The 15,415-nt window shown below is 45.2% G+C and overlaps 1 protein-coding gene across 1 annotated transcript in view; it reads right to left on the bottom strand.

The window, feature by feature from the left end:
• The window catches only part of MYLK3 (myosin light chain kinase 3), a 36,523-nt gene extending 21,372 nt beyond the window's left edge, over positions 1-15,151 (bottom strand). The window contains exons 1-5 of the mRNA XM_075325231.1: positions 14,624-15,151; positions 5,263-5,353; positions 4,847-5,174; positions 3,571-3,926; positions 2,040-2,145 (exon numbers count right to left, since the gene is read on the bottom strand). Coding sequence (XP_075181346.1) covers positions 2,040-2,145; positions 3,571-3,926; positions 4,847-5,174; positions 5,263-5,353; positions 14,624-15,151 — 1,409 coding nt within the window. The remainder of the gene's footprint in view (positions 1-2,039; positions 2,146-3,570; positions 3,927-4,846; positions 5,175-5,262; positions 5,354-14,623) is intronic.
• Positions 15,152-15,415: the final 264 nt, after the last annotated feature.

The raw sequence follows: 15,415 nt of genomic DNA, 5'->3' as shown, positions 1-15,415 counted from the left end.
AAGTCAAATTCATGAATGTGGAAACGTATAAGATGTTCGGTATTCACTGTGGGGGGCATAATATGTAGGCTAACATAGTTAACCCCTTCTCTGCCAGAGAAACAACAGAATGGAAAAAGTTACACAACCGGTGTGCTGTTCCTATGTTTAAGGCGAGACCTCAGAGATGTTTTGGGAGTTTGCCAAAGTGCTGTTGTTATCGCTGATTATAAATAGCCCCGGTACATGGTAAACACCATTGAAAGACCAGGAGCATAAATCTCATCTTTCTCACGCTTTACAATGGATTAGCCCCTCGGCCAGCTGTCCGCTAACCATGTAATACAATGTTACAGCGCTTTTTCTATGCCACGGTCACATGCCGCAGGGTGTAAATATATCCGCTGCGGAAAAACAACCTTACAAGAACATTATGGCCTATAGACAAAGGTGGTAATGTATTGGAGCCTGTATCCATTTCCATCATTATGGCTTCCCTCTCAGCACGCAGATAGCACATGATTACATTTTCTACATTTTCCCCCTTTTCTTCGCATGTCTACATCCTGACTTTGTAAGTATATGATAAAGAGGAGGCTAAACAAGCCTGTGCAGCATGGAGAGGCAGTCACAGGTATAACTCCTCTTTGTCATCCACATAGCCTGAATTAGAGGGAAATAGACAAGTCTACGCACAAGAGAGAGCCAGTCCACTGTATAGCAGAGAAAAAGCTACAATATTTCTTGACCAATCATTTTTTAATTCATGGTGCCTAGATTAGATTGAACTAAACAAGTCTGTGCATCATAGAGAGGCAGTCTATTGTATGGCAGACAAATAGAAACCACATGATTTCTTGAATAATCTTTTGTCAATTTCTTAGTTCATGATGCCTAAAGTTGAAGAAACTAAACAAGTCTGTACACTATGGAGAGGCAGTCTTTTTTATTTTATTACTCTTGAATTAGAAGGAACTAGACAAGTCTGTGTACAACAGAGAGACAGTCTGTTGTATAACAGATTCTAAGGAACTTTACTAGTCTGTGCACCTTGTAGAGCCAGTCTACTAAACAGCATACAAATAGAAGTCACATGCTTTCTTAACGAGTCTTTTGATCATTTTTTTAATTCCTGATGCCTACATTAGAGGGAACTAAACAAGTCTGTGCGCCTTGTAGAGGCAGTCTACTAAACAGCATATAAATAGAAGTCACATGCTTTCTTGACCAGTCTTTTGATCATTTTTTTAATTCCTGATGCCTACATTAGAGGGAACTAAACAGGTCTGTGCGCCTTGTAGAGGCAGTCTACTAAACAGCATATAAATAGAAGTCACATGCTTTCTTGACCAGTCTTTTGATCATTTTTTTTTTAATTCTTAATGCCTACCTTAGATGAAACTAAACAAGTCTGTGCACCTTATAGAGGCAGTCTACTATATAGCAGATACATAGAAGTCATGTGTTTCTTGACTAGTCTTTTCATCCTTTTTTTTAACTACTGATGCCTACATTAGAGGGAACTAAACAAGTCTATGTAACATGGAGAGGCAGTATATTGTATAGCACATAGAATTTACAGAACTCTTCACCAGTTTACTGATATTCTGTATTGCTTGAAACAGATCTGTGCACCATGGACAGGCAGTGCACTGTATAGCAATTAGATGTCACCTGATTTTGCAATTTCTTAAAATATTTGCACCAAACAGTTAACCGCTCCGCCGGCTCCTGCCGGGATCCGGGTGACATTTACGCATCGGCCAGCACAAACAAGATGTAGGTGTTTCTAAACAGACGGTTTTCGGGATTAAACATCTTAAGAGAAGTCAGTTCTGTTTTCTAACTCAATTTTCGCAGCCAAATTGTAAATGTCACCGTTAATTAATGCGTCGAGCTATAAAAAGGCGCATTTTCTAGTCCCTCATTGCATATTTTTTTTTACAATCCTCTGATATGTTTTCACAAAAGAAGCCACTTTCTAAACTTTGTTTTGAAGCTGCAGCCTGCAGTGTAAAGCATGGAGGCTTTTTAGTATTATTGTGTTTGGCAGGACTCACCCTCCCAGGACCTCGTGCTGGCACACCGTGTAGCAGGATGACAGGATGGCTTGCTTGATGCTGACTATTCGGTGGTTGAACGGCGCAGGCGGGGGCGGACAGTCATCTGTAGGATAGTAACACACAAGTCTGAGGACGGAGATTATCATATTTGCATATATGTGGGTAAAGATGGCGGCTGATCACATAACTCTCACAATGTGGACCATATGGTGCTGGATTATATATAATTTCCCTTATTAACCTATATGCCTCTCCTGAAATACTCTGTGCTGCAGGAAAACTCTATGCACTTAGTCCATGACCCCCCCCCCCACTTGTCTTTGACCCTCTCCTCTAATCCTGACATATCCCAGTTACATGCACTCCTGTCCTCACCATCATTAGCCTGACAATGACAAAAATATGTTAAAGCACGTTTTTCCTGAAATACTCTGGGCTGCTGTGGTTACCTGCACCTGACCTCTGCCCTTGTTTTTTATTTCTCCCCTCGCATAATGACACAAACCTATCACATGGAGCCCATCCTCACTAACGCTGTCACATCACAAGTCACCCTGACCCAACCAGGATCAGCACATTATTCTCCTGAAATACTCTGTGCTGCTGTGGGTGCCTGCACCTGACCTCACCCCTTGATTTTCGATTTCTCCCCTCCCATAATGAGACAAATCTATCAAATGCAACCCTGTCCTCACTAATGCGGTCAGGCCACAGGCCACACGGTCAAACAGGATCAGCACATTATTCTCCTGAAATACTCTGTGTTGCTGTGGGTGCCTGCACCTGACCTCACCCATTGATTTTTTTATTTCTCCCCTCGCATAATGACACATAACTATCATAAGCAACCATGTCCTCAATAATGCTGTCAGGCCACAGGTCACACTGACCCATCAGGATCAGCACATTATTCTCCTGAAATACTCTGTGCTGCTGTGGGTGCCTGCACCTGACCTCACCACTTGTTTTTTATTTCTTCCCTAGCAAAATGACACACACCTATCACATGCAGCACATCCTCACTAACGCTGTCACATCACAGGTCACACTGACCCATCAGGATTAGCACATTATTCTCCTGAAATACTCTGGTCTGCTGTGGGTGCCTGCACCTGACCTCACCCCTTGATTTTGGATTTCTCCCCTCTCATAATGACACACCTATCACATGCACCCCTGTCCTCACTAATGCTGTCACGTCACAGGTCACACTAACCCATCAGGATTAGCACATTATTCTCCTGAAATACTCTGTGCTGCTGTGGGTGCCTGCACCTGACCTCACCCATTGATGTTAGATTTCTCCCCTTGCATAATGACACCTATCACATGCAACCCTGTCCTCACTAATGCTGTCAGGTCGCAGGTCACATGACCCATCAGGATTAGCACATTATTCTCCTGAAATACTCTGTGCTGCTGACGTTAGTTACAATACCCAGCTTTCCCAGATCCAGATCAGCTGGGTATAATTCTGTGTTTGGCAACAGTATCAGTGACCCCGAGTTACTGCATAGTATCCACCCACCGATTATATGCAGAGAGGAGGCTTCTGGCTCCATGGTGGCATCATCCGGGGTCTGGGTGGCATCATCTTCCTTCTTGCTCTGGTCTCCTTTTTTGGGGGTCACCCCACTTTTCCCTCCCTGGACGGCTCCTTTACCTCCACCCCTTACATCTTCTCGCCCTTTGTCCTCATCAGCTCCCTTCTTCCCCGGACGGTCGCCCGTCTGCACCTCCACTGTCTTGTCCTTACTGGTAACCTCCGCACCCTGCGGTGCCGGTTCTCGCCTACTCGGGTGCGTGGCTTGTGCTCTTGTCTTGGTTTCCACGCTGGGGACCTCTTTTTCTTCTTTTTCTTCCACATGTATTTGAGATGATTCCCTGAAAATGGCACATCATTAAAGGGGTCCTCCGAGAAAATATACAATTACAATCCCATTGAACCATCCCCAAATGGTTGGGACATCCCAATAGTCCCTAATCTGGGACTACCTGTGACAAGGAGGTCCTTACAATCATCGCTGACTGTCATGGCGGCGTCAGGTGATTCTGGCACTCTGCTGTCTGTGACCAGTGCAGGCAGACTCAGGCGTCGACCCACAGACTTGTACTTCATAGGCAGGCTAGCAAGAGTTAATCTCTAATGCTCTGCTTGTTAGTCTCCTTTGATCACATGCTGTGGGGGAGCCAGTCACATTCACTCCCCTCCTATATATGACTTCCTTTAATGCCAGCTATAGCTTTTCTATACTGGTCTGGAGAGGTGTTGTGCTCCAGCCAGACTTACTGGAGGTTGTAGAACTTCATTGCTGTGAACAGCTGTGGTGTTAACCCCTGTTGTCCTATTGTTGCTGCCTTCCTGCTCTTGCTTTTCTCCTTAGTCTCTTACTGTGTGTTCCTGTGAGTTTGCAATGTGTCTGAGTTTTGATTTTTTTTTGCCCCATCTTCTGCCCCTTCCTTTCTGTGGGGAGGGGACAACAGATTAGTTCTGATAAGGAGCATAGCCATGCACGGGACTCCGGCATCTCCACCATTAGAGGTAATCCAGAGGTTAGGGATAGCTTAGGGTTCCCTAGCATGATGGACAGTATAGGAGGCCCCTGTTCCTTGCTATCCTGCATTCAGATCACGACACCACCCTGATGCCCACTTATCCGGCATACCATGGCACCGTGGGGGTACAGAGGATGGAAATATGGCCCTAGGAGGTCTCAATGGACGGAGACTACATGGCCCTGAGCTGCTGTCTACCTCCAGCCATGATCATCCATGATGAACCCCAATGGATGGGTTTTCCTTACCTCGGGAGCTGAATTTCTATACATGGTGGAGATATTGAGGCGATAGGTTCCCTGTTGAGGGTGCCCCGATTCCCCCCAGGTTCTTCTGGTATCTTCTTGGGTTCTTCTAACCTGTGGTCCTGCTCCATTGGGCTGGGACGGACACCTGGGTCGACATGGACCCTTTTCTCTTGAGGCTTTTCGCCTGCTACTTTCTGAGCCCATGGTTTGGGGGTAGGAGATATTTCCGGACATCGAGGGGTTTGTCCAACTGTTTTCTGGGGGTTGCTGCCCTGCGGGGTCTTTACAGGGAGCTTTTTCTCTTCCGAAGGATTGCTCTTATGGGCACCTGTATGGAAGAAATCAGGGCATCAATCATGAGTTACTTAATTAAGGGGCCCTAAATCCAGCCCTAATCACATCCATATAGACGTTACCGGTTGTGGACCGCTGCATCTCTGCCTGGGGGTCTCTGATGGGGAGCACATGCTTTGGTTTTGTCTCTTTTTCTTCAGATTTTTCTTTAGCCTTAAAAAAATGGAAATACATGTATCCATTAATTACTAGAAAGAAATGTAATTTTATATATATATATATATATATATATATATATACATACAGTATATATATATATATATATATATATATATATATATATATATATATATATATATATATACACAGTATATATAGTAATATATATAATCAGTCTGCAGTTCTTCTATATGGAGCTAATCATTTCTATTCTTCCTCCAGTCACCACTAGAGGGAGCTAAGTGCATACAGATTCTCCATTGACCGCCACAATAACACTGTCTGCAGTAGAGTTCTCAGATTTAAAATTGTTTCCATTCCTCACTATATTTGTGAATATTTGTGAATACATCATTTTCTGCATGTGAACGGAAACATTGTTGCTTCCATGTCTCATTACAATGTGTCACTGCTCAGGTGACCATGCAGCAGTGACTATGATGGGATCTCAACAGCTTCATTCTGTGAAGCAAGCAGAGATATTATACAAAAGCATATTAATTAAAGTGTACGCAGAATAAGCTGATGAGTAGGTACATGAAGAAGCATTTTTGGCCATTATATGTCTTGTATCCTGCATTTTTCATCAGTTTTTACCCTCATTAGCTAAAGTGCAGTTGTCTCTGAGCTGGTGGGGGGAGACTGTCTGTTATGATATCTCCCACAGCATACAGAGAGATGAGGGATTCCTGCCTTCCTGTATCTATGTAGCACATGATCACAAGGATCAGCAGCAGCATGGAGGACATTATACAGCAATACTGAGCAGTGTAGCTGTGAACCCAACTGTAGAGTGAGATTTAACAACTACTAGAAAGCCGCAGCACCAGCTCTCAGTTTCTCTCTCACACTCCGGTCATCTGGATTCTTGCCCTCCTGTCTCTCTGTAGCACACAGAAGGATCAGCAGCAGCATGGAGGACATTATATAGCAGACCTGAGCAGTGTAGCTGTGACTACAGCTAATGGGTGAGATTAAACAACTACTAGAAAGCTGCAGCACCAGCTCTCAGTTTCTCTCTCTCACTCCGATCATCTGGATTCTTGCCCTCCTGTCTCTCTGTAGCACACATCCAGAATAATAATCAGCAGCATGGAGGACATTATACAGCAGTACTGAGCAGTGTAGCTGTGAACCCAGCTCTAGAGTGAGATTAAACAACTACTAAAAAGCCGCAGCACCAGCTTTCAGTTTCTCTCTCTCACTCTGGTCATGTGGATTCTTGCCCTCCTGTCTCTATGTAGCACATGATCAGAAGGATCAGCAGCAGCATGGAGGACATTATACAGCAGCATGGAGGACATTACACAGCAGCATGGAGGACATTATACAGCAGCATGGAGGACATTATATGGCAGCATAGAGGACATTATACAGCAGCATGGAGGACATTATACAGCACCATGGAGGACATTATACAGCAGCATGGAGGACATCATACAGCAGCATGGAGAACATTATACAGAAGCATGGAGGACATTATACAGCAGCATGGGGGACATTATACAGCAGCATGGAGGACATTATACCGCAGGACTGAGCAGTGTAGATGTGAATCCAGCTCTAGTGTGAAATTAAACAAGAAAGCTGCAGCACCAGCTTTCTGTTTCTCTCTCTCTCACCTATCCTCTCTCCATAGACTTCCATAGGCAGCTGTAATCTGATTTGTCAGTGGATTTTCAGTGAATAATGAATAGCAAAGGCGGGGGGGGAGAGAAGTGGCTTATAAGTGGAGAAAGAAGCATATTTCTTGGATAAGTTATAGTATAAGGTTTCTTACATTTGCTTGTACTTTTGATTTATTGTCAACTTTGAAGGATTTTCCAAGCAAAAGGAAGTCTCGGGCTGTACTCCGGACGGTCTGTTGGGTAATATCTGGGTGACTTTACATTCAGGCTGCAGATGTAAAATCCACATTCTCAGTCTGAGGGGTCACTGAAGAAACGCGCGTCGTGCAGAGGCGATCAATGGCATTATTCCACAGACAGCAGCGAGCCCTTCTCTAGGCGTTCGGCTTCTCTCCTTTATCTCAGTTAAGCCGCTACATATAGAATGGCGGTCACGGGTGGAACGTTCGGATCTCATCTCTCCCTACAAGATGGGGTCTAAAGCCCCAAAAGCGTCAGCATCATCTGAATATAGATGAAGGGTCCGCAGGGTCTAAAACGAGGGAAAAAGCTATCTATAGCGAGGGCTGCAGTGGTCTATGGGGGAATGAAGTCACATTGTTAAGACAGGTCAGGACTCTGGTAGATGGCAGGCTGCTCAAAACACTCCCTAGCTGCTGTAACACTACAACTCCCAGCATGCCCTGATAATAACCTACAGCTCCAAACAGGGGCTTTACAGCTTTTGCAAAACTACAACTCCCAGCATGCTCTGACAGCCTACTCCCAACTTCCCATCTTTCGCTGATAGGAAACTGCATTGCCCAGCAGAACCTACCAGCCTCCAGCTGGAGAGGAGAGAGGAGAGAGGAGAGAGGAGGGGAGGAGAGAGGAGGGGAGGGGAGGGGAGCACATATTACTTTTACTAGTGAAGAACACCGAGATCCAACTTTTGACAAGCCTAGAAAAGTGCATGCGGAGGAACAGACGGATGGAGGGATGATAGATAGATAGAGGGAGGGATATATGGAGGGATGGCTTTCCATCAAACTCGATGGTTGCTCACTCTCCCCAGTCTCACAAGCTCGTTGCCTTGGAGTAACCCTCGACTCTGCTCTATCCTTCAAGCCACACATCCAAGCCCTCTTCACCTCATGCCGACTACAACTCAAAAATATCTCCCGGATCCGTGCTTTCCTTAACCAAGAATCAGCAAAAACATTAGTGCATGCCCTCATCATCTCCCGCCTCGACTACTGCAACCTCCTGCTGTGTGGCCTCCCTTCCAACACTCTTGCACCCCTCCAATCTATCCTAAACTCTGCGGCCCGCCTAATCCACCTCTCCCCTCGCTACTCCCAGCCTCTCCACTCTGCCAATCCCTTCACTGGCTTCCCATCGCCCAACGACTCCAATTCAAAACACTAACCATGACATACAAAGCCATCCATAAACTGTCTCCTCCTTACATCTGTGACCTAGTCTCCCGGTACCTACCTGCATGCAACCTCAGATCCTCACAAGATCTCCTTCTCTGCTCCTCTCTTATCTCCTCTTCCCACAATCACGTACAAGATTTCTCCCGTGCCTCCCCCATACTCTGGAACGCTCTACCTCAGCACATCAGACTCTCCCCTACCGTGGAAAGCTTCAAGAGGAACCTCAAGACCCACCTCTTCCAACAAGCCTACAACCTACAATAGCCCTCAGTCCAGTACACCACTGCGCAACCAGCTCTGTCCTCACCTATTGTACCATCACCCATTCCCTGTAGACTGTGAGCCCTCGCGGGCAGGGTCCTCTCTCCTCCTGTAGACTGTGAGCCCTCGCGGGCAGGGTCCTCTCTCCTCCTATACCAGTCTGTTATGTACTGTTAATGATTGTTGTACGTATACCCTCTCACTTGTAAAGCGCCATGGAATAAATGGCGCTATAATAATAACTAATAATAATGGATAGACAGAGGGATGGATGGATGGATGAATTAACACTAGAACCACTGAGGTAGTCATTTTGACTACTTTGCACTATGTATTTCTATATAGGTGTCACGAGTCCAGTGGTTCTAGTGTTAATGGTTAAATGAATGGAGGGATGGATGGATTGATGGATGAATGAATGGAGGGATGGATGGAAGGAAGAATAGATAAAGGGATGTATGGAGTGAAGGATAGATGGAGGGATGTATGGAGAGATGTATCAATGGATGGATGAATTAATGGATGGGGGGATTGATGGAGGGATGTATCAATGGATGGATGGATGGTTGGAGGGATGGATGGATGGATGGAGGGATTGATGAAGAGATGGATGGATGGATGGATGGATGGAGGGATCGATGGAGAAATGGATGGATGGAGGGATTGATGGAAAGATGGGCGGATGGATGGATGGATGGGAGGGATCGATGGAGAAATGGATGGATGAATGGATGGATGGAGGGATTGATGGAAAGATGGGCGGATGGATGCATGGATTGATGGAGAGATAGATGGATGAATGGATGGAAGGATTGATGGAGAGATGGATGGAAAGATTTTTTTAATAATTCTCTTAATGAAGAACACTGAGATAGATGGATGCTGGATGGATTGATGGATTAATGAATGGAGGGATGGATAGATGGAGGGGAGAATAGATAAAGGAATGGAGAGATGGATAGATATATGGAGGGAAGGATAGAGGATGGATAGATGGAGGGATAGATCAATGAATGGATGGAGAGCTGGATGGACAGATTTTTCAGTAATTTTCCTAATGAAGAACACTGGGATCCACTCTTGTCAAGACTAATATGACGCTGTGCGAAGGGATGGATGGATGGAAGAATGGAGGGATGGAGGGAGGGATGGATGGATGGATGGAGGGAGGGATGGATGGATGGATGGATGGATGGATGGCTGGATGGAGGGAGGGATGGATGGATGGAGGGATGGATGGAGGGATGGATGGATGGATGGAGGGAGGGATGGATGGAGGGAGGGAGGGATGGATGGATGGAGGGAGGGATGGATGGAGGGAGGGATGGATAGATGGAGGGATGGATGGATGGAGGGATGAATGGAGGGAGGGATGGAGGGATGGATGGATGGAGGGATGAATGGAGGGAGGGATGGAGGGATGGATGGATGGAGGGATGGACAGATATTTCCCTATGTATGATTATTCCGTCTCTTCCTCCCACTCTTCCTTCCTGCGCAGCTTGTTGAAATCAATTTCATTGAATTGAAGTGGTCCTCGATCCCCCATAATTACTCAAGAATTAGATGGGGGTGGGCGGCTGAAAGGCTCGTTATTAAATCTTTATTTTATTATTTGGAGGATATTAGATTAACAAGGTATTAAAAAGAAACCTCCAATAAAGCGCAATTCACATGTGACAACAATGATCTATCTACACAACTTCATAGGAAATGTGCCTTAAAGGGCCAGCAGCCAAAAAGTCTACATTAGCCTCTGGATATCAGGATGGAAATGTTCCTGGAGGTTCTGATAAGTGCAGCGAGACACAGTCCTAGTGATTCCCTGTCACCAGGAACATTCTACCTCTCTCCAGTCTGAAATGGCTGATAACACAGAACAATAGCCTGCATTGAAATATCTGAAAAGAAATGAGAAGAGAAGGTACTGTGGGTCTTTAAAATTTTTCCTTTAGGGTGTTTATTTCTATAGTGTCTCCAAAATTCAACCATCGGTCACGTGATTGATCGGCAGAATAGGTGAGTTCTGGTTATTTTTTTAATATTTATTGCTCCTGGAGAAATTTCGAAAAATCCAGGTCATCCCCTTTAAGATTTTGGTGGCTTCCACGACATTGCCAGAATTGAAAACTTCAAGTTTTGTGTCCCCTTAGGTTTGGTGGCTTTGCCCCAATAAATATCCTAAACTAAAAGGGGGCTTTACACGGTAGCGATATCGCTAGCAATTTCTAGCGATAGCGACCGTGTAAGTACCCGCCCCCGTCGCGCATGCGATTGTTTGTGATCGCTGCCATAGCGAACATTATCGCTACGCAGCGTCACACATACTTACCTGGTCGGCGGCGTCGTTGTGACTGCCGAACAATCCCTCCTTCAAGGGGAAGGGGCGTTCGGCATCACAGCGACGTCACCGCAACGTCACTTAGCGACCGGCCAATCAAAGCAGAGGGGCGGAGATGAGCAGGACGTAATATCCCGCCCACCTCCTTCCTTCCTCATTGGGGCCGGCGGCAGGTAAGGAGACGTTCCTCGCTCATGCGGTGTCATACATAGCGATGTGTGCTGCCGCATGAGCGATGAACCACGACGCTAAACAACCCTTACCGATTTTTGACTTTGGGACGTCCTCTCCATGGTGAACGATTTTCACCATTTTTGAGGTCGCCTAAGGTCGCTGGTATTACACGCTGCGATATCGTTAATGACGCCGGATGTGCGTCACTAACAACTTGACCCCAACGACCAAACATTAACGATATCGTAGCGTGTAAAGCCCCCTTAAGGCTTAACTGGCCCTAAAACTTGGGGGGTGTGTGTATATATATATATATATATATATATATATATACACACACACACACATAGTACAGACCAAAAGTTTGGACACACCTTTTCATTCAAAGAGTTTTCTTTATTTTCATGACTCTGAAAATTGTAGATTCACATTGCAGGCATCAAAACTATGAATTAACACATGTGGAATTAAATACTTAACAAACAAGTGTGAAACAACTGAAAATATGTCTTATATTCTAGGTTCTTCACAGTAGCCACCTTTTGCTTTGATTACTGCTTTGCACACTCTTGGCATTCTCTTGATGAGCTTCAAGAGGTAGTCACCAGAAATGGTTTTCCAACAGTCTTGAAGGAGTTCCCAGAGATGCTTAGCACTTGTTGGCCCTTTTGCCTTCACTCTGCGGTCCAGCTCACCCCAAACCATCTCGATTGGGTTCAGGTCTGGTGACTGTGGAGGCCAGGTCATCTGGGGTAGCACCCCATCACTCTGCTTCTTAGTCAAATAGCCCTTACACAGCCTGGAGGGGTGTTTGGGGTCAATGTCCTGTTGAAAAATAAATGATGATCCAACTAAACACAAACCGGATGGAATAGCACGCCGCTGCAAGATGCTGTGGTAGCCATGCTGGTTCTGTATGCCTTCAATTTTGAATAAATCCCCAACAGTGTCACCAGCAAAGCACCCCCACACCATCACCTCTCCTCCTCCATGCTTCACGGTGGGAACCAGCCATGTAGAGTCCATCCGTTCACCTTTTCTGCGTCGCACAAAGACACGGTGGTTGGATGCAAAGATCTCAAATTCGGACTCATCAGACCAAAGCACAGATTTCCACTGGTCTAATGTCCATTCCTTGTGTTCTTTAGCCCAAACAAGTCTCTTCTTCTTGTTGCCTGTCCTTAGCAGTGGTTTCCTAGCAGCTATTTTACCATGAAGGCTGCTGCACAAAGTCTCCTCTTAACAGTTGTTCTAGAGATGTGTCTGCTGTTAGAACTCTGTGTGGCATTGACCTGGTCTCTAATCTGAGCTGCTGTTAACCAGCGATTTCTGAGGCTGGTGACTCGGATAAACTTATCCTCTGCAGCAGAGGTGGCTCTTGGTCTTCCTTTCCTGGGGCGATCCTCATATGAGCCAGTTTCTTTGTAGCGTTTGATGGTTTTTGCCACTGCACTTGGGTTAACTTTCAAAGTTTTCCCAATTTTTCGGACTGACTGAGCTTCATTTCTTAAAGTTATGATGGCCACTCGTTTTTCTTTACTTAGAATTTGTATTATGGCAAGAAAAAAGCAGCTAACAGTGTATTCAGTAGGACTATCAGCTGTGTATCCACCAGACTTCAGCACAACACAACTGATGGTCCCAACCCCATTTATAAGGCAAGAAATCCCCCTTATTAAACCTGACAGGGCGCACCTGTGAAGGGAAAACCATTTCCGGTGACTACCTCTTGAAGCTCATCAAGAGAATGCCAAGAACGTGCAAAGCAGTAATCAAAGCACAAGGTGGCTACTGTGAAGAACCTAGAATATAAGACATATTTTCAGTTGTTTCACACTTTTTGTTAAGTATTTCATTCCACATGTGATAATTCATAGTTTTGATGCCTTCAATGTGAATCTACAATTTTCAGAGTGATGAAAATAAAGAAAACTCATTGAATGAGGTGTGTCCAAACTTTTGGTCTGTACTATAAATATATATAAATATATATATATATATATATATATATATATATATATATATATATATATATATATATATATATATATATATAAATACTTTAGATTTGGTGGGTTTACTATCTTAAATATTTGGTGATCCTCCAAGAAGTCAGAAGAATCCCAGACTCCCCCAATAAATATTCAAGACAAAGGTTACCCAGAACTGGTCCCTTCCATCTCTGATATAAGATTAGTCTTCATAGATATTTGGTGTCCCTCTAAGAGGTCAAATAAATTCTGCTCTTGTTGGCTTATTGGCCCAAAGTGGTCACGAGAAATGGAATCTTGTCGTCTTATACATTTATAACTTTAGGTTTGGTGGTCTTTCCTTCAGTGATATTTGGTGTTCCTCAAAAGATTTCAGAAGAATATAGTCCCATTCCTTTCAAAAATATTCAAGGCTTTAGGTAAGTTGCCCTATAAAATGTCTCCAGTTTTGGACCCCTGACTCCACCAGATTTGGACCACTGACCCCACCACCATCACCCACCAGATTTGGACCCCTAACCACTCCTGATTTGTACCACTGACTCCATCAGATTTGGACCCCTGACCCCACCAGATTTGGACCTTGACCCCACCAGATTTTGGCCCTGTTCCCATCAGGTTTGGAACCTAAACCCATGACTCCACCAGATTTGGACCCCTTGAGCCCACCACAGTTGGACCCCCTGACCCCACCACAGTTGGACCCCCTGACCCCACCACAGTTGGACCCCCTGACCCCACCACAGTTGGACCCCCTGACTCCACCACAGTTGGACCCCTGAATAAAACACATTTGGACACTTGCCTCTCCCTCATTTTGCCCATTGACTCCACTAGGTTTGTACCCCTGACTATACCAGATTTGGACCCCTGAGTATATCAGATTTGGACCCTTGACTCCACCAGATTTGGATCCCTGACTCCACCAAGATTGGACCACTGAAGCCACCAGGTATGGACCCCTGACTACCATATATGGACCACTGAACTACATTTGGACCCCTGTCTACACCAGATTTGGACCTCTAACTCCACCAGATTTAAACCCGTAACTCCACCAGATTTGGACCCCTAACTCCACCAGATTTGGACCCCTAACTCCACCAGATTTGGACCCCTAACTCCACCAGATTTGGACCCCTAACTCCACCAGATTTGGACCCCTAACTCCACCAGATTTGGACCCCTAACTCCACCAGATTTGGACCCCTAACTCCACCAGATTTGGACCCCTAACTCCACCAGATTTGAATTCATGACTACACCAAATTTGGACCCATGACTACACCAGGTTTGGACCCCTGACCTCTCCCCGTATGTACCCCTGAATACAACACATTTGGTCCCTTGCCTCCACCAGATTTGGACCATTGACTTCACTAGATTTGTAGCCCTGATTCCACCAGATTTGGACCCTTGACTTCATGATTAAATAGAAAATAACCACCCACCTCTTCATGTGTCTCTTTCCTCCATGGCACTGTACCTTTCAGAATAAAGTCCACAATCTTAGAGTTTCTCAGTGTGTCCCCTACAAATTCTACCACTTTGTCCATGGTAGAAACCACTTTCTGAAGGCCATCAATCTTTTCTTGTTGGATGATAGAATCCATATGTAACACTTTCAGTAAATGGATAAAGTCATTGAAGCCTCCCTGCTCCTTGACCTGCTCGTGACCATCCTTGGCATCTTGCTGGTCTTCCACCTTCCTTAGACAAGGTCCTTGAGAAGCTGATAACCTGTCCATTCCTCTCTCCAGCACATCCATCCCGTGATAAACCATCTCAAGTTTTCCCATGACGTCCTCCTGAAAGTTTAAGAGTTTATCCATCTTCTCATTGAGTAGATTCAGTTTCCGGTCCATGGTGTTGACCCCTCCTGAAGACTTTGCCTGGGATTTTCCCGATCCGGTAGAATTGTCGAATTTGCTTTCGTACATTTTGGCCAAACAAGACGCTATTGAATCCTGCTTGCTCATTCTCTCTTCCGGTGGTGGACAAACACTCTTAATCTGGTTGTGTCCCGATAATCCTTCACCTAATTTTGCATCTACGAGGAGGATTTAGGTTTATACGCCGGTAACCTTAGCCGGCCGAATGGGCGTCAAATTCCTTGTGTGCAAACAGATTTAACCGGTGCTATCTGCCTTCTCATTGTGAGGCCTCGAAACAACTGTCTAAACTTGGCCACTGAACTTTTTTTCGGGGGTCCTTTGACGTCACAGGGACATTTTAAATTCTTT

Source organism: Anomaloglossus baeobatrachus, chromosome 10, assembly GCF_048569485.1.
Source record: "Anomaloglossus baeobatrachus isolate aAnoBae1 chromosome 10, aAnoBae1.hap1, whole genome shotgun sequence".
Classification (NCBI taxonomy): Eukaryota; Metazoa; Chordata; class Amphibia; order Anura; family Aromobatidae; genus Anomaloglossus; species Anomaloglossus baeobatrachus.
Note: the sequence above shows the minus strand (reverse complement) of the source record. Positions and strands in the feature narration are given on the sequence as shown.